Source organism: Electrona antarctica (assembly GCF_951216825.1).
Source record: "Electrona antarctica genome assembly, chromosome: 20".
Classification (NCBI taxonomy): domain Eukaryota; kingdom Metazoa; phylum Chordata; class Actinopteri; order Myctophiformes; family Myctophidae; genus Electrona; species Electrona antarctica.
Window position 1 is genome coordinate 25,175,892 of NC_136801.1, and position 19,201 is coordinate 25,195,092.

A 19,201-nucleotide genomic window follows, 5' to 3' on the forward strand; every position below is an offset into this window, starting at 1 on the left:
AGTAATAAATGTGCACTAGTAGTAGGTAGCCTACATTGTCCAGCAATAAACATCCGCTCAACCAACATAGGCCGCTATCTAGTCTTCTTATCAACAGGCGTGACCTACATAATGGTCATGGATGGTATGATTATCAATCATACCACTGCTGCACACACACAGTCGTGCGCACACACACACACGCGCACACACACACATGCACACACACACACGCACGCACGCACACACACTGCAGTCCAGAACAGACAAGTAAGGACCGGAGCAGCCGGCCTCCATCAAGGCTGAGATTGTCTCAGATTAGTGAAGGTCCACTCCACTCACTCTGTGCGCGCAGCGCAAGCAAACAACACTTGACTTTTTTTACGCAGTGGAACCGCAGCGCAGAAGGAAAAACAACATGTCTCGTTTCATCGCCCGTGTTTCCCACGTTATTTCTCAGCGAGCGACAGCCAAGTCTGTGCTATTACCAAAGAGAATTCCAGTAGTGTGCATCTGCCCTGTCTCCACAAGTCAAGGTAAATGGAATGGTATATTGTTGCCATATTGTCTGAGCTGTGTCTGTGTGTGGACACCATTCGCCTCAGGCTGCAAGTGCAAGTCAAAGTCAACTCATCTGTAAAGAGTAGGGCAGTAGGCTATTGTGCTGCTTGTGTTACCTCGGGGGAATTCTTTAGTAATTGCGTGTGATTAAATGCACTGTTTAGCCTAGCTTTGATCATAAACAGGCAATTGTAGGCTACTCTATTCTCTCTCTCATGTAATAGCAGATTATTTCAATTAGGCAGAAAAGGGGGGGGGGACGGTTGAAGGTGCCAAACAGCCATCCATCACCAGCCAAGTCCAACTATGAATAAAACAGTATAGCATATAGGCCTGTTTTGCTGGGAAGAGATAATGCATTTGACTGAATATCCTGCAATTGACTTGGGTGTTCATTTGTGCCTTTGCTCAGGCTTGAAGTCTCTCACTAGATATAACAAAACTACAGACTGGCATAAAAAACTGAGCCCTGAACAGTTTGTGGTCACCAGAGAAAAGGGGACAGAAGAGGTGAGTCTCTCTCTCTCTCTCTCTCTCTCTCTCTCTCTCTCTCTCTCTCTCTCTCTCTCTCTCTCTCTCTCTCTCTCTCTCTATCTCTCTCTCTCTCAAAGCACAAAGCACAGATAATGTTACAAATTCACATGGACTGCAAAAAACTGTAAAAAAAATAAAATAAAAACTCCACCGAGAGATTTCAACCTCATCATAAACCTTTTCAACACACAGGGCCATTGGGATTGGCACAGTTGGACTTTGAGAGAAGTTAAATTTTTACAAGGCACGTGGGCATTTTGAACTACCGGTATACAATGTCCAGCTTATATGGCCAACCTGTAACACTACGGCTGTCACGATTACACATTTAAGATGACGATTAATTGTCACACAAATAATTGAGATTTAATTGTGTTTTTGGCATAGATTATCTACAAGCTTGCAACGCAACACTTTTTTCATCATCTGCTGTCCACTGCAGATGATTGTAAGGCAATGACAATGTCCAGTTCTGTGCAAGGGTTAAAAAAAAACATTCATTGACACAAGCCTGGTCACATGACTTTGTTTAACCCATTAAAACCAGGAAAGCATCTGTGTCATTTTAGATTTCTGCGTTGGCTATTCAAAAATAGCAGATGTGCAAGAAATACAGTATATCCATACGGAGATCTAAGGGTTTCGAGGTCAGATGTAGAGTTGCTGGCCAATAGTGATGACATCAGGGATCTCCATATATGGGCTTAACTGCGACAGCAGGTCGCATTTTCTATGACATCAGGGTCTCCACATTTCCATCCCTGATGATGTCACATGATGTCACGAGACCTGGGCACCATATATGGTACCCGACAACACACTGACTGATGGGAGATGCTCGATTCCATAATTCAAAACATTCTGATACTAGTTTGGCTCACAGCTATATATGCTATACTGACTTTGTGTGCATTGTGGTGCGTGCGTGCGTGCATCTGTGTTGTGTGTGTGTGTGTGTGTGTGTGTGTGTGTGTGTGTGTGTGTGTGTGCGTGCGTGCGTGCGTGTGTGTGTGCGCACTTGTTCCCAGCCTTTCAGTGGCGTCTATCTGAACCATAGTGAGGTGGGGATGTACCACTGTGTCTGCTGTAACGTCCCACTGTTCAGGTAACACTCTGCTCAAAACATCTAAAGGTTAGCCGCCTTCCAGCGTGATTCGCTGCATTCCGTGATTTGTTGTCACTTCGCTACTCAGTCTGGCCCGGGACTGGCCCTTAGAGTATATATTAATAGAGACGGCACCCGGAGGAAACCCTGAGGCGAAATGGACATAGTGGCCGAATTTGGTATTGCAGCGCTGGGCCAAACACATGAACGCGCTGGTCCGTTGACTATCATTGCGCACGTTCATGGTGACACGTGAACGCTGAACGTGTGCAATGATAGTCAACGGCCAGCGCGTTCATGTGTTTGGGCCCAATCAATCCCAGAATGCACTCTGTTCCTACCCGGAAGGAGGAGTGAAATCGCCTCATGCGCTTTTGAGCAACTTAATGCAAGTGGATGGGAGGAGAAATCCGGTGCCGTCTCTATTAATATACTCTAAGGTCTGGCCAGGCTCCTGTTTGACTCGTATTTCATAACGTCACCTGTTACGTAGCCACGTTGTTGCTGATACGTCATCAGCCAGCGCCACTCTGTCCATGCTTTTCTCACTGTTGAAAACAAAAAGGGCCAGTTCGAGACTCGAGAATAATACCTACGGTAAAAAGTTTGATTTGATTCACTAGTCCACTATATGTCAGATTCAGTAGTACAAAAAACTGCTGGCTATGTGGAGTGCAGTTTATTGAATGAAAAGGGGACGAAGCATCGCAGGGCAACAGCTGTAGCTTCGCATCGATAAGACGTTAAACTGGTGTTTTTGCCCCAACCCGCACCACAGACCACTCAGAAGCCTCGAGTCGATTCTCAGTTTTGGCATGTCCCGCCTACCTTGGAGATAGGAGACTTTCCAGACTGAGTAGCAAAGTACCCAGTTTTTTCACCCAGTGCCAATTATCTAATGTAATCCTGGGCGCTAGGGGGGGAGGGGGGCAGCGGACTGACCTCATGCCTCCTTCTATGCATGAGGAGTCCAAGCTGCTTCTTTTCACCTGACAGGGGGGAATTTCCCCGGCCGGACGTAGCGCGTGGAAGTTACCAGTTCCTTTTCCCTCCATCAGGCGCCCTGGCTGGCCAGGGGGAGGTAGTTTTAGAGACCAGGATTACGGCATGCTTTTGTGAGGGTACCTCTAGGGGACACGGGAAGAACATGTGAGGGTACCTACCCTAGGGGACACGGGGAGAACATGCAAACTCCACACAGAAAGGCCCTTTCCCATTGCATTAATTAGTTAAATATTAAAAACAAGGGTTAAAAACACGACCAACGCGTTTCGGCCTGCATGGGCCTTCATCAGGGTCAACCAGTTCATGACCAGTTCAGTTCTGTAGCATCAATTAGATCTGGCCTCAGAAGGAGGAAGCTCTTGAGACACAACACATGTTCACATGGGGGTGCATACTTAGTTTAGACTAGTCATTGGTTAGACATGTCCTTATCACACGGATTAGAAATTGCATTTTAATCTGTTGAGCCCACTGAACCTGAATGGCCCTGTGCTAATACATTTCTTCCCGTCCTGATGTCCTGGTTTGCAGGAGTTTGGGTCATCTTAAAATCATCTCATATAAGCATTGTGGTCCAAAAATAAATAAACATATTGTCGGGGAGGTGGCTCTGTATCCTTTACGACGACCACTACAAGAGAAGTGGGTGAAATTTGTTTTTTTGTTGTTTTCAGAAAGAAAAGAAAAGAAGAGGTGGCAGGGAGAGCAAGGATACCAAATCTAACAGTAAAGAGCGACACGTAAAGAAAGCAATCAAAGATACCTACATAGGCTATACAGTACACATACCATAGGCAGGTACAGTATGTACATGAGGTTAAATATAAGGTGCGCGGTAGTGACAAGTTGGTAAGCAGTGTGACATTTGACAAAAAGAGTATAGCCCTATCGATGCATTGGAAAAGTAAAGTCCATGGCCAGCCAGGTGACAGGTCTTGTTCAACAGTCTAGCCGTATGTGTAGGGGCGTGACCTGTGGCCGATATACACTATGCACTACTCTACTTACAGACCCTGTCCAGTCCTAGAAAAACAAAACACTAACTCACCAAAACTCCCCCCCAACCTTTTACCTGTTATCTCTTAGTGCCAGTCAGCTATTCTCTTTTCTCTCCCTCTATCTCTGTATCTCCGGGGATAGTTCAGAGGCTAAGTATGACTCGGGGACGGGCTGGCCGTCGTTTAAAGAGGCTCATGGGACGTGGGGGCGCGACGAGAGCCACGCCTCCGTCATCCGTCGACCAGACAACAGCCTGGGCAGTACCGGGACAGAAGTCCTGTGCAAAAACGTGAGTTGTTTTCTCAGAGCGAAGGTCTACTCTGACCGACTCAGTGGCTCTAAAACCTTTTAATTTCAAGGACTCTCGTGAGTCACAGAGTTCCAAACTTTATAAGGGTCCATTTGGAACCCCCTCAGGGAGAACCACTTTGAGAACCACTGGACTCCCAGTCTCTCCAGCTCATTAGTAACCAGAAAATACAATTTTATTCAACCAGGAGGGAAAACGCATAGAGGCTACAGGTGCAATTAGAAGTTATGAAACTATAACAAAAATGACCCGACAAAATTGTTACTGGAACACAATCAAATTGAAGCTGATCTTTTGGGTTCTCTCTCCTAACTGGATAAAATTGCCGTCCTATTTTTACTTTGTTACTGAACAAACACTATAGCAGCGGTTCCCAAACGTTTTAACTCAAGACCCAAAAGAGAAATTTGATGTCTCTAATTATTGGATTTTGTTTTCATGGAATTATTTTAAAAAAAAAAGAAAAACATATGAGATTTGGGGTATTTTCACAAGCGAATATAGAGCTTTAGCTTTTTGTTTTACAAAAAATACGAATAAAGAATCACTTTTAGCTTTTTTAACCGAGTAGACGTGCACATTTTCTAGAAAACATAAACATCCTTTTTATTTACATCCATCCATGTATAGAATGTTGTTGAATAAAATACAATTTCTTATTTTGTGCATGTGCATGATGTGCATGTCTTTGTGTGCACGTGCGTTCATGTGTGTGTGTGTGTGTGTGTGTGTGCGTGTGTGTGTAGTGTGACGCACATCTGGGCCATGTGTTTGAAGACGGACCAGACCCCACGGGCGAGCGGTTCAGCATCAACAGTGTCGCTCTCGACTTCCACCCCAGAGAGGACAAGAAACCAGACAAAGACGAGTAGAACTTCACACAATATCCTTGTCCATGAGAAGAACGTCCGAAAACACCCTCATCCCCCATCCTACCAGAATAACTTACAATCTGCTCATGTTAGTTGCAATGGGCTCTATGCACACATGCCATGTTGGAAAGAACTTGGGCCCCTTCCCTGAATTCCTTCACCGATGATACTAATGAAGGTTCCATTCTGGTCAAACAGAGTCAGAGTGCTGCTATTGTGCATGTTGGCTTACTGGAAAGATTCTGCTACACCAGTGTGTCTCAACGTGTCCTTGAGTGGGTTCCAAATGGCCCTGAGTGTCTAACTCTGAGAGTGTACAAATGTAACCAAAGTGTTTTTGACATTTGGGGAATTGTGTGTTCACCACATGCACAAAATAGGGATGCCATGTTGAAAGTGGTTACGTTTTGACTGTTGATGTTTTGTGGAATTTGCCGTTAATCTCAAACATGTTTGTCTCAATAACAGAACATCCTCTTTATGTCACATTGTATCATTACATATGAATGTTTCAATAACGGAACTTTGTCAATAAATATATTTTACTGGATCTTAGTTTGCTCTGCTGGTATGTCAAATAATTAAGCTCAACACTACAGCATGCCCATAATTGGCCCTCACTAATGCTCATGATTGTTTTTCTTCCCATAAACAAGATTTCACATCTTTTATTTAGTTTTGTATTATCGTGGGAACAATGGCTTCCATTATAGCATGCTAACTTTCCAGGAATAGAAAGCCTGCAGTTTCTATTAGCTTGGATTCCCTGTTGGTTACGTCACTGGTAGGCTGGTTTCTGAGCTGTCCAAAGCCCTCCTCTGAGACACAGATGGCATAGACAAAAAGTGTACCATGTTATAACGAGCATTAGTGAGGGCCAATCAGAAATGGGTGAGGTCGTCCTATAATAAATAACTCAATGTTTACTCCCATTCTCCATCACGTGACTTTTATCTGTATCTCTGTCTCGTTTCTGTGTTTGCATAGCTATGTTTGCCTGTGCGTATTTATTTATGGAAAACGTCAGAGACTGAGTGGGCATGTTTCAAACAGAGTGATAGACACCACTACACAAAAAGGGAGTAAAGTGAAGTACAGCAAAACGGTTGTCTCCATTCACCAAGACAACGCGACTGAACATTGCGGTTCTGCCATGTCTAGCATGGCTGGAGTACGGTGTCTCTTGTTGATGGTGTTGATGATGTGCGTTTGTCTCTGGGGGTACACAGAGTCTGCGGGGGCCAAAAGTCGACCCAGGCCCCCCAAACCTAAAAAAAAGACACCACCAAAGCCACTCGATGATGTACAACCTGCAATGGATGTAGACCTACAACAGGTGAGAAATGAGAAATTCAAGAAATACAACAATGTATGAGTAAATGTATGAGTAAGTAAAAAAACAAAATCTGTAACTTTCATGTTCTACCCCGGGATTTGGTCCCGGCTCAGCCAACATGTAGCCTACTGTTGAGCTACAACAGAGAACGTGTTTGGCAAGGCAAGTTGTTTCCATTGACTTCCAGGCAATACCTCTTATCAACCAGCAGTGGTCCTACTCGAATACAGGGATCATCTCAAATTTAGATAATTCACAATGCATTAAGATTCTAAATGCTTTGTGGAAGCTGACCAGTTGTCAGCATAAAAATGGAAGACATTTTTAAAATTTTGCAAATAACTTGACCTAAGAGGAAGAAAATAAAACTAATAACAGACCAAGGATTGACCGTCACTCAGGTAGGACCTAATCCAATCAAGTGCGGTCCCAGTCCCAGTCACACCGACCTGGTTTTCCAGTCGATCCAATCAAATATTGGGGTTGATTGTCAAGCAACACCTCCAACACAGTACAACAAAGAGCTTAGAACATTCAGAAGTCAAGTCTCAACCAGACTGAAACATCTCAAAAAGTGAGTTGTCATTCATAAAAGTTAAACGTTGTGAATATACGGCTTTTGAAAGAAAGGGTAATTTTGAAATTAGTCTAAAATTGGATATATCAAGGTTTGATTTACTCTATTTGTTTTTCAACAGAGCTTGTACTATAGTTGATTGGAAAATTGTAGGAATAACACTGGAGCATATAGTGAGTTGATTTGATCAGGCTCTTAATTATCTTGAATGACATGCCCAACAAAAACAAAGCATATACAAGGAAAGAACATATTTCAGGCAACTAGACACAGCTTCAGTATTAGAACAACATATTGCAACAGTGAGACAAATAGGCTCTGTGACCTTTTTGACCTTTGCTCAGCTGCAGAGATTGAGTCTGACTACCTTCTGCCAGGATATCGCAACCACAGCACCTTACTGGAACCAAACCACAGCACCTCACTGCAAGCCAGAGTTAAGCTAGATAACTTATTGATATTGATTGATCATTCCCGATCATGATACTGATGAGTGAGTAAAGTGCCAAGGTTATTATAGTTAACTAAAACTAACAAATAACAAAAAGTATAATTGACAAAACATTTCAGATAACTGAAATAAAAATAAAAACAAAAACGAGGCTTTATAAAACTAACACCAAAGTAATAATAATAAGCCTATAAGCCTTTTCAAAACATAAACTAGCAAATCCACTTCACAAACTAATTACAACTAAACTCAAATTGAAAACAAAAGTAAAAACTATAAGTGAGTAGAGCACAAATATGTACATTGTATTCTTTCCTTAAACATTGCTTCTTGTGTGTCCTACATCCTCTTCCTTCTTTTTTTTGCCAATTACTTATTTTACAAGAAGGTTCTGGCCAAGACGGGCAGATGCTGTCTCCCTCTCTCTCTCTCTCTGATGGTGGACACACCTCAAATGTACCGCTATCTCGATTCTCACTCTCTCTCTCTTTCCTTACTTTATCCTATGTGTTCCAAAGTGCAGTCTCTCTCTATATACACAGTATAATGGCCACCCCTCATGTGCTGTAGATGGCAGGGATTTGGTACCTGCACATCGCAGCTTCCAAATGTCAACGCCTGATACAACACGCGTCCAGGGTGGAGCCGACGCTTATCGACATCAGCCCTCCCTTCGACTCCACCCAGCCCATGAATGTCAGCACCAGAACACGCCAGTGAGTATTCCACTCCACCCAGCCCATGAATGTCAGCACCAGAACATGCCAGTGAGTATTCCACTCCACCCAGCCCATGAATGTCAGCACCAAAATACACCAGTGAGTATTTGAAAACATAGGCGCCCCACAGGGAAAAGGAGGGCTGAGGGCGGCCAAACATGCCGTTATCCACATTCTCTATTGCGTGCCGCCACCAGAGGTAAATTCAAAGGCAGAGAGCGCAGTTTTTCTTTTTTGCTGACGGGTTCCCACTTCCCAGATTGGCATTTCTATATAACCACAGTATTCTGTCCTCGCACTTGCGTGAATACACAGTGTGCAAAAACATGGCAGCCAGTTTCTCTGCTCTGGTTCATCTGTATAACCACATGTGCAAACACCCTAAACACCTCTTCTCTCACAAACACTCCCATGTGTTGTTCAACACTGAACCACAGAAAGCCCCACTCCCAGGCGGGAGGGGAACGCTTTGGTTTATGACTTGAGGCCACGGGCTGCTCTCACTTTCTAGTTTCTGCTGACTGCTGCTGCCTTTTTTGGTGCAAACACGAGAGAGAGAGAGAGAGAGAGAGAGAGAGAGAGAGAGAGAGCGCATGTTTTCGCTTATGGATTAGATTAGAACATCCATAGTAATATTTGGCAGCAGTATATTTTTCAGCTGATCTTCTCCTACTCCCCTCACGCAGTAGGAGAAAAAACAAACTACCCCCTCCTCTCCTCTCCTCTCCTCCAGTAATCACCAATGTTGGGAGATACGACAAGCCTACAGTCAAACCAAAACACCAGGTCTCCTACGAATTCAAGGTCAGTCTCCTGGTGCACGCACTCAGACACTCACGCATGCACACACGCAAAGTCGCAAACACAACGACGCACACATCAACTGCAGTGAAGCCGCCATGGATGCGACCACCTACAACTTAACCATTGTGTTTCCTGCACTATCGTACTAAGTGGACCTCTGACATAGACCTACTGCACATATAAAAAGAGCTGCTAGTTTTAGTGGCTGCAATAGATTGGTGCTATTTGTCTCAAAAAGCTTTATACCCTTGCCAACATAACATTGCAATCAATGTGACATAGCTCTGTTTAACGCAATGCTGTACCGCCTCCAAATGTACATACTTTCCCTTTTTTCCCCTTAAATTGTTTATGAGGGGCGCTATCACCTCCCAATGTCTGGCTTTCAGACATGACGTCATATGGCAGCCAAGTCTATGGACTTTTAATGTTTGCTTTAAGCACCCCCCCTTTTCAGCATGGCCCCCCGTGAGGTCATGTGGCGCCCCTCACTTCACACGTGTGATTTATTTTTTATCTGCATGTTTGGAAAACTTGGTTGTTTTGTAAATGTATGTATTTCTCATGTCAATAAAGCTCCTTTGAATTGAATTGAATGTTATGCTTAACCTCCAGGCCGGCGATCAGAGATGGACACGGATGTAGTGATTGGAGACACAGACTACAACTCCTATGCTATTCTCTACTATCAGAGACGGGGAAAGGTCACCGTCAAGTTCTACCGTAGGTCCTCATATCCGTCGGTTCTTTGGTTTGACGCAGCCGGGAGGGTAACATGAGATGTATGCGTAACTGTAATTCTGTAAAGCAGTGGTTCTCAAGCTTTTTCAAGTCAAGAACCCCCAAAATTGGTCTGTTGTTCATAGCATTATAGCATTGTTCACCTGTTTGGTGAACAATGCTATATATTACTCATGTTGAAATTGTTGAATATAGTACCGTTTATCATAACAGTACCGTTTGGTTCCCTGTATGCAGAGAGATCAAAGAACGTCCCACCAGAACCCATCTTGGAGAAGTATGAGATGGCTGCGGAGAAGAAAGGACTGAATCTCAACTGGCTCGTCACCTTTCCAACATATAGTATGTTTAATGTCATATACTGTACATTTACAGTACATGAACACAACACATCATACAGCATGTTTACTGCCAGTTCGGTGTGTGTGCGGACTCTTTTTATTCTTGAATTCAGTGTTGTTTTCGTTGACTAAAACTAAGGCGGAAAATGTTCGTCGACTACCTTTTTCCACTGACGAATACTACATGGAAACTAAATGAAAACTAAGCTATGATGACTAAAACTAAGCGTACGTTTCACGCACGTTTTGTACTTAAAATAGGACTGGACCTAAATTTGCACGGGCGCGTGTGTGCGTATTCGCATAAACGCGAACTGAAAAGCCTGGTGTAGGAAAATATTCCAGGTGACTAAAATGTGACTGAAACCATATATAAACCATATTTTTATTTTTCATAAATTAGTAAACTACCATACTTCGTCATACAAGAGCATCGCACAAAAGTATAGTGAAAATTGGATGCATTCACAGCTAATGTAATGTGGACAATGTGCAATAGGGATTGATTGATTGATTGATTGATTGATTGATTGATTGACATTTTGTATTCACAGTTTGTAGAATGGGTACAGGTCAATACAAAACCTGCTACTGAGGATATAACCAGAAAAAGCACTGAGACTTGTTTACATCAGAATTAACACCATGCAGCGTTAATGTGGTTAAGTCTATCTTGTATCGTCATAAGTAAAAATCAAAGAATCAATAACCCAGTGTTTCTTCGTCTGTTAGGTTACTGTGATTCTGTGGATGAGGACCACGTCATCGGTAAGTACATTAGGCTTGTCGTTCATTTATGGTGGGCTATATATCGTTTAGATTAATGGTAGGTTCTTTTAGTTGATTTACCGGCAGGCTTTATATAGTTGAGACTGATGGTAGGTTCTTTGGTATACCTATGATCCTACCAAGATGACTATTTCGATGCATTTTATGCATTACCTTGTGTATTTGCTTACTGTAAATCACTCTGGATTAAGAGCGTCTGATAAATGCTAAATAAAATGTAAATTGTCACCTGGCAACAATCCCTCCATAATTTCCTGTGTGATGTTCTTTCTTTCTTTCCCTCTCAGATTGTCTACGCACCCCATGCTGAATAAGCGTATATCTATCTGCAGGACATATCTATGCAACGATGTGCCTAACATTTGATTATTCTATGATTTAACTTACTTAAAAGATCATTTAAAGAGAGTGTACTTACTTACTTACTTACTTACGCCTGACACCCCTACTGGGGTATAGGCCGTCGACAAGGGTCCTCCAGAGTTCTCGGTCACTGGCATTCGTCTCTATCTGCGACCAGGTGCATCCCAGCCTCTTGGTGTCTGCCTGGAGATCCCGCCGCCAGCTGTTTTTGGGCCGGCCTCTGTTTCTCTTTCCCTGAGGGTTCCAAGTCAGAGCCTGTCTGGTGGTGTTTGATACTGGCTTGCGCAGTGTGTGCCCGATCCATCTCCATCTTCTTTGTCCAATTTCCTCTGTTGCAGGGAGTTGTTTAGTTTGCATCCAGAGATCGTTGTTGCTTATCTTGTCCGGCCAGTGAATTTTCAGGATTCTCCTCAGAGAGTGTAGACACAATAAAAGTTGTTAGAATAAAACGAGGTGGTTTGACTTTTGAATGAAGTGAAGTTAAATGATCTCTTATAGGCCTATCTCACAGCCCGCTTTCCACGCCCACTTCCGGTAAATAGTGGTGTCATTTAACATTAGCATTTACACGTTTTTTTCTCTGGAGAATCTAAGTACATTTTCTAATGTAAAAATGTGACAGACCAATATTATTATGAAGCAAACAAGATGGTAAATCAGCTCGAACAGATAGAACAAACCTTACCTTGAGAAAACAAAAGTTGTAGACTTCTTAAATTACCTCTGTTAACATGTAGCGTCTATGGAGTGACGTCACGCTATCACCACTAACCCGAAAGGGGGCGTATTAAGGGGGCGGGGAAATTCTGTGAGATAGGCTTATTGCAACCAAAGGTCGCAGATAACTGTGAAACCTTGCATTTTTGTCACGTCACGTCACGTCACGTCACGTCACGTCACGTCACGTCACGTCAAGCCCTTCCCCAATTAAGCCCTTCCCCATCCATCCTTCCTCTTCGATGTCTCCCTTTTGACTGATACGTGTCCATTTAAACTCTAGACGGGCCTGCCCCAAAGCTATTTGTGCAGCCGCGCCTGGAAGCCGGCGAAAACTAGAGTTCTCAACATGGCAGAAAGTTAAGGCCCGGCCCTACCTGGGCCCTCATCAAACCCTGTACATTCAAGACACTGCCCCGGCTGCCACACTTAGATCTCCATATATGGAGCTGACCTGTTCTGACATTCCATATATTGATCTGACCTCATCGCACCCTGTACACTCAAGACACGCTCCATATATGGCCAGTGCACGCGACCTCGCCCTTACTCAGGCTACTTACTGGTTATGGCTTAGGTCCATCTATTAAACACTTGCATCACGGAGCCGTCAACCTGGACAATTTTGAGATTTTTAAGTCAATTATCGTTGCACAGGAAGCTCTCAGAAGGCTTCCTGACTCCAACTAAATTTTGACACTGCTAATTTAGTGTGAAGTGTGAATACAATTTGCAAAATGTAAATTTGAAAAAAAATAAGAGCTGATCTACATGCTCTCAAATGTAGCTATACAAACACTTAGCTCTTGTTTTTCTTTGCAATTCCTTTCTTTTTGGGGGTGTGAGATATTGGTGTCATATTGTGTCTCTCTGTGTGTGTGTGTGTGTGTGTGTGTGTGTGTGTGTGTGTGTGTGTGTGTGTGTGTGTGTGTGTGTGTGTCATATGGTTTGTGGTTTGTAATGTATGCACGTGCATTTTCTCTCTCACTCAATGTGTGTGTGAGAGGCTCGGCGTTGGAGGATAATAAAGACCAGATGTTGGGTCCATGAGGGGTTAGGGAGTTGGATTACAAAACTAGGTTACTAAATTGAGGTTTACAAAACCCTAGCCCCGACCAATTGTCTTCACGTGCGTGCGTGTGTGCGTGCATGTGTGAGCACGAGTTATGTAACCAGCTGCTTGCAAGTCAGTGCCGGTCTTGTGTCCGACTCCTATAACAAAGGGAGCTCTGATAATTCCATCAATATCCTTGAGCTCTGAAAGAATTCCCCCATGGAAGTAGCCCTGTATTCTTATACACACACAGTCACAAACAGATGCTTCTTTTCTTCAGTTTACAAAGGGCTCAGGTTCTCGTGTGCATTATAGGGACACAAATATGCCACCATTGAGTAGAAAGAGTATTAGCCACGTTTTACAAACTGAGAATGGACTGTTAAATCTCAAAATATGTCAACAGTCAGCACTATTCCTGAGTGAATGATTGGAAGTTTTTCTTCCTCTTCAAACTTCAAAATACCTCAATATTGTTAAGGGCTACAGGACTTGACTATATGTCATGTACTTAGTTATTTTACACCACTGCCTCCTTCTCTTTGTTTATTCCCTTAGTTCTGCTATCACTCATTCCTTCTGTAACACTTCTGTCTCCATCCTCACGTGCGTGCCAGTTGTGCAACGCAAGGGATATTTTATAGTGCAGTGGGAGGGACATAGGGAGTTCTGTGTGTCTGTGTGTGTATGTGCTTCGGGGAGGAGCCCGAATGGTCAGGAATTTAGGAGATATAAGGAGTTTGGTTCGGCTCCTCTCTGTCCTTACCTGCTACGGATACGCACAGAAACACACAAGGCCAAGCTGCAGCCATGAAGACCACACCTCTGCTGATGCTCTCAGCTCTGCTGTGCACACTGGCTACTTGCATCAATGTCATGCCTCCTGCTGACTTCGACCTGGAGAAGGTGAGTGAGAGAGAGAGAGAGAGAGAGAGAGATTTTTTATTGTTCAGACATAATACTTTTGGGTATATTGCACTGAAAATAGTGTTGCCTCAGCATTAAAAAAACAAAGTGGGTGAAATTAGTTTTTGTGCATAGTTCCATCATATGTTATTTCCGAAAACATAATGGGAAGAGGGGGAGATCAAAGAAAACACACAGATTATCTACATACAAACATACAAACTGTTTTATGCAAAACATTAAAATTACAGTGAAGAAGATATTTTTCAGTAAACATATATTTTACTTTGTTTTCTGGGAGTTTGTTCCATATCGTCTCTGTTGGGAGATATGTCCAAAACTGTTACTATTCAGAAGTCTGCTATTTTTGATACTTGACATTGTCAGGGCATTAATTTAATCTCCCTCTCTCTCTCTCTCTCTCTCTCTCAGATGGCTGGTAAGTGGTATTTGGTTGGACTGGCCACCAATGCTCAGTGGTTTGTGACAAACAAGGAAACGATGAAGATTGGTACTACTGTGCTGGCACCAACTCCTGGAGGAGACCTCGATGTCTCTTATGCCAACCTCACGTGAGCTGTTAAAACCACAGCAAACATTCAACAAATGTATCATGAGTGAAAAGCACAAGCTCTATTTGAAGTCCCCCACTCCGTCTCTCCGTCTCTCTGTACTAGTCCTGCTGGTACCTGCTGGAGAATGACTCACCTCGCTAAAAAGACAGACACCCCCGGACGCTTCAGCTTCCGCAGCCACAGTGAGTAGAGCTCACACAGGCAGGCAGGCAGGCAGGCACACGAGCTGATATGGAAAACTGTATCCTGCTATAAGCAAATCAAAATACGAAAATGTTTATTACAAAATAGAAAAGGTGAGTAAAAGGATGCACCACATGGAGTGATCTAGCTAAGAGAAGAGCAGAAGCAGTCAGTGACTGAGCTTAAAGGCGTAAAATGGCTTATTTTCTATGAATTACACACCCCATGAAGACTTGAATTCATGGAGATGCTATTGTTTTTGTCGCATTCCTATTCCTAAGCCAATAATTCGAGGACTGGGTGGGTGCTCTGTAGATTTTGCCGGCCATAAAATAATTGGCTCTGGAATATGACAAAAACAAAAAAAACAACACTATGAATTCAAGGCTTCATGGTAAATGGTACATTTATATGGCTTTATCCAAGGCGCTTTACAATGATTGTGTATTATATTCACCAAACACACACACATTCATACACCAGTGGCGGAACTAAACCATTCAAGGCACCAACCTGCTCATCGGGAACAATTAGTGTCTCCGACAGTAACTCTGGTGGAGCCTGGGATCGAACTGGCCGCTCTGCCTACTCCTAGACCACGGCCAGGTCCGGTAAAGACATGTTCCGAGGCCTGCGCCAGAACTTATCCACAAAAACACATACCATCCCAGAACATTCTGGATGTGCCAGAGAAGTTCGCTGGCTTATGAAACTAGATGATTTCACTTGGTACCAAGTGAGAACACACATAACCCACGAAACCAAACATAACAAAACAATTGGACAAAACAACTCTGTATCGCAACAATTCTGGTACAAGTATACTGGTAGTACAAAGTTGGAATACAATATCATATAGTGTACAATATCACACGGGTCAATATGATTACACTAGGACACAAGGTCAAAAGAATATACACCCCTATATATGTTATATTCTTTAACACCGTGACTATTTTTCCAACAACCGCGGACTAGTTTTTTTTTTTTATAGACGGAGGGGTGCCGTCTCTAGCAAACTTGAGCCACGAGAGACCAGGCCGTAGTATTGAATCACACGGCCGGTCTACCTCATGAGCCACTGCCGCCATAGGGTGTTTAATTGATAGAAAGAAACTGTTTAAGCATTTTCATTATTACAAAACAATAATTCCGCGCACACACACACACACACACACACACACACACACACACACACACACACACACACACACACACACACACACACACACACACACACACACACACACACACACACACACACACACACACACACACACACACACACACACACACACACACACACACACACACACACACACACACACACTCTGTCTTTGCTCCACAGCTTGGAACAATGAGAATGACATGCGTGTGGTGGATGCTGTTTATGACAGCTACGCCATATTCCACACCATCAAGACTGTTGGCGACGTGCCTGAGGTTATGAACAAGCTCTACAGTGAGTATCATGGGCCTGTAGAAGCCACTGATGGACCATTACATACTGTACTTTTTTGTTTTACTACTTAATTTTTGGAGTACCTGTACTTTACTTGAGTGTTTGTATTTTGGGGTTCTCATGACTCACTCCACTACATTTCAAAGACAAATACTTGACTTTGAAAACGGAGGCATGTTGTTTATGCTTGCAGGTCGGTCCCAGGAGGTGAGCGCCGACCTGCAGGAGAAGTTTGTGCAGTTCGCGCTGGACACCGGGGTTCTCAGTGAAAACATCCTGATGCTGCCGAAGAGCGGTGGGTCATGTTTTTAATATTAATATTAATATACATGAGGAGGACGTCAACATTTTAGGACAGTGGTTCCCAAACGTCTCCCCGGAATCCAAACTAGTGAAAATATCGTATCTATGGGTATCTTACAACACGTTGCTTTTCACCACGGTGTGCGCTTAAGGATCGTCTGTTTTCACTAGTTGTTTTTTTCTTCTAATTTATTATTTTTTTCTTCAAGAAATTACTTACAATGAATGAAAAAAAATTGCTTTTTTGGAAATATTTTTTAATTAATTAATTTATGGGGGAACACCCATAAAAATGTTATCCGCGACCCACAAATGGGTCCCGACCCACTGTTTTGGAACCTGTTTTAGAACAGTCATTTTATAAATTAGGCTTGTCGAACGGCTACCCCCCCTTTAACAGAAAAGACTCTAGTATAGAGCCCAGAGGGGCTCCGGTCACCCGTATGGGGTTTAAATGGATCATTGCATGCTGGTGTCACACACTGGAACACAAATCACATTTTGAGCTTGTATGTAGTATCACTGTCAGCTATTTTGGGTGTGGGACAGTATCGCACAACTAAAACTAAACTAAAGTATATATCAATGAATCAACCATTTTTATGGGCCTCTCACGGTCAATTTTCCCTCACAAGTATAGTAGGCCTATATACTCATGTTCTTAGTTTACTGAGGCACTGTGAACTGTCTCCGTCTCTGCATTTGATGTATGTTTATCGTTTACCTTGTTTATTGCAAGTCCCTCTGGTTAGAGAGTCTGCTAAATGTCTAAATAAATACGTCTATGTCCAACCGGGGAAACTCCCCCCTGTCAGGTGAAAAGTAGCAGCTTGGACTGCTGTGGGATTGTGGGATAAAATAAAAAAAATAGATTGCCAACTAATGACCCCTTGTTTTTGTTTCTGTTTGTTGTTACAGCTGAGTGTTCTGCTTAAAGATCATGGCCTGACGAAGATGTAACTTAAACATCGAAACGTTGTCACTTTTATTTGCACCCTGTTATTAAATTAAGGGCCTGATTTGTCTGAGCTGCCCCAGTGCCTTCTTTTTCATGTAACCTGTCCTGCTTCTGAGATGCACCAGACTGGCCTGCCATAGGCTAGAGGCGCGGTTGAAACTCCCTTCTAGCTAAAAGATCTTCATCCCTTCCTCCGTGGCCTCAGTGTAAAATTATATCAATACCAAAAAAAAGTTACAAGGACCTGAATTCAAAATATTTTGATCTGCAATTTTCTTTGGCTATTAAAGACATGATGTGTAGAGAGATGAAAGAGAGCACCATCCAAGTACATCTCAGGTCCGGGACCAGAGGGCATAAGTGGTGAAAGGAATATTTCACTTTAAAAATATTTTTTTTTTTTTTTTTTTTTTTTGCCTCCTCTTATTTTACCCCCCCCCCCTTTTAAGTTGTTTACTAATTATTTCTGTGAACATAACCATGTGATCCCTGTCTTTGTATCTTAGTTATGTACTCAATCTATTCGTTTTATATCTGTATGTTGTTTGTACATCTGGCCTCGTTGGGAAAGATGGTGGGTGGGTGCAAGGGAGTTGCGAGAGAAAAATATAAAAACAAAGAGTTGTATTTTCTTTTTTGTGAAACTTGCATATGATGCCATGCTCATACTCTTTGAATAAAGTTTATTTAAAAACTTTGTCATTTCATCATCTATTCAGTCTTATGTGAACACCCCAGACAGTTTTTAAGTCACTTGATTCAGTATTTAGATTACTGATATAGTCCCTTTAAAACGTGAGGGGGCTGTCTGGTCATTTACTGTTTTCATTTATGTTTAAATATTGCTTTGATTCTTTAGTCTCCTCCGTCGTGCAGCAGAGTAGTCCTCCTCCTAATTATTTTCCAAAAACAATATTTTTTCTTTCAAAATCTTTTTATTTTCGTTTTATAACAGTATGGGTGTCAAGTCACAGGTTCATAGAAAAAATAGATAGATTTTAGTATCAGTGACTGAGGTAAACAAACATAGCCTACTGTATGAATCACAGAGATCGTGGGCAGATAATAATGAAAAGACTGTTATTGTGCAAAACATGCCCCTTCAAGACAAAAGAAAAACATTTTCTCCCCTTCAAGTCCCAATTTACTTACTTACTACTACAAGTCCCAATTTAGTAAAGCCAATTCCCAATTCCCCAGCCTCTCTACAAGTACTCCATCTCTGCTAACCCCCACAATCAGTCATTGGGAGGGTGAAGAAAGCCTCGGGTCTCCTCCGATACCCGGGCCATCAAGCCAACATCTTCTTTCCACCCGACAGTGAAAGGTCTCACTAGGGGGGCGTAACGCATGTGGAGGTACATGCTATATCCCAAAAACAATATTTAAAAATAAATAAAAACAGTAAATGACAAAGCACGCCCCCCTCACATATTAAAGAGACGATGTCAGTCACCAGAAAAAAGGACAGGTGTTTGATGAATCCATCATGGTTAAAAGGGAGTTAGAAGTTACAATGGGTTTGTATAGGAAGGGGGCGGGGCAGCAAAAATGAAT

General features: G+C 42.8%; 3 protein-coding genes across 3 annotated transcripts; all 3 read left to right on the top strand.

Moving 5' to 3' along the window:
• Nucleotides 1-261: 261 nt before the first annotated feature.
• msrb2 (methionine sulfoxide reductase B2) lies at nucleotides 262-5,915 on the top strand. Its single transcript, XM_079489780.1, has 5 exons — nucleotides 262-515; nucleotides 953-1,050; nucleotides 2,103-2,179; nucleotides 4,325-4,472; nucleotides 5,240-5,915. The coding sequence occupies exons 1-5, from the start codon at nucleotides 398-400 to the stop codon at nucleotides 5,363-5,365; spliced, it is 567 nt and encodes a 188-aa protein (XP_079345906.1). The 5' UTR covers nucleotides 262-397; the 3' UTR covers nucleotides 5,366-5,915.
• A 3,958-nt stretch (nucleotides 5,916-9,873) lies between these two features.
• Nucleotides 9,874-11,842, top strand: c8g (complement component 8, gamma polypeptide). Its single transcript, XM_079489475.1, has 4 exons — nucleotides 9,874-9,975; nucleotides 10,231-10,335; nucleotides 11,067-11,102; nucleotides 11,411-11,842. Exons 1-4 carry the CDS (start codon nucleotides 9,882-9,884, stop codon nucleotides 11,431-11,433), a joined length of 258 nt encoding a protein of 85 aa, XP_079345601.1. The 5' UTR covers nucleotides 9,874-9,881; the 3' UTR covers nucleotides 11,434-11,842.
• Nucleotides 11,843-14,034: 2,192 nt separating this feature from the next.
• LOC306913013 (lipocalin-like) lies at nucleotides 14,035-17,705 on the top strand. The gene is made up of 6 exons (XM_079489506.1): nucleotides 14,035-14,163; nucleotides 14,596-14,735; nucleotides 14,841-14,920; nucleotides 16,270-16,383; nucleotides 16,577-16,678; nucleotides 17,605-17,705. The coding sequence occupies exons 1-6, from the start codon at nucleotides 14,068-14,070 to the stop codon at nucleotides 17,619-17,621; spliced, it is 549 nt and encodes a 182-aa protein (XP_079345632.1). The 5' UTR covers nucleotides 14,035-14,067; the 3' UTR covers nucleotides 17,622-17,705.
• Nucleotides 17,706-19,201: the final 1,496 nt, after the last annotated feature.

Coding starts and splice junctions, on each gene's coding strand:
- msrb2 (XM_079489780.1), top strand. CDS start 398: ATGTCTCGTTTCATCGCCCGTGTTTCCCACGTTATTTCTCAGCGAGCG. Junction 516..952: donor CCCTGTCTCCACAAGTCAAG/GTAAATGGAATG, acceptor GCCTTTGCTCAG/GCTTGAAGTCTCTCACTAGA. Junction 4,473..5,239: donor CAGAAGTCCTGTGCAAAAAC/GTGAGTTGTTTT, acceptor GTGTGTGTGTAG/TGTGACGCACATCTGGGCCA.
- c8g (XM_079489475.1), top strand. CDS start 9,882: ATGGACACGGATGTAGTGATTGGAGACACAGACTACAACTCCTATGCT. Junction 9,976..10,230: donor GGTCACCGTCAAGTTCTACC/GTAGGTCCTCAT, acceptor CCCTGTATGCAG/AGAGATCAAAGAACGTCCCA. Junction 10,336..11,066: donor CGTCACCTTTCCAACATATA/GTATGTTTAATG, acceptor TTCGTCTGTTAG/GTTACTGTGATTCTGTGGAT.
- LOC306913013 (XM_079489506.1), top strand. CDS start 14,068: ATGAAGACCACACCTCTGCTGATGCTCTCAGCTCTGCTGTGCACACTG. Junction 14,921..16,269: donor CTTCAGCTTCCGCAGCCACA/GTGAGTAGAGCT, acceptor TTTGCTCCACAG/CTTGGAACAATGAGAATGAC. Junction 16,384..16,576: donor GGTTATGAACAAGCTCTACA/GTGAGTATCATG, acceptor TTATGCTTGCAG/GTCGGTCCCAGGAGGTGAGC.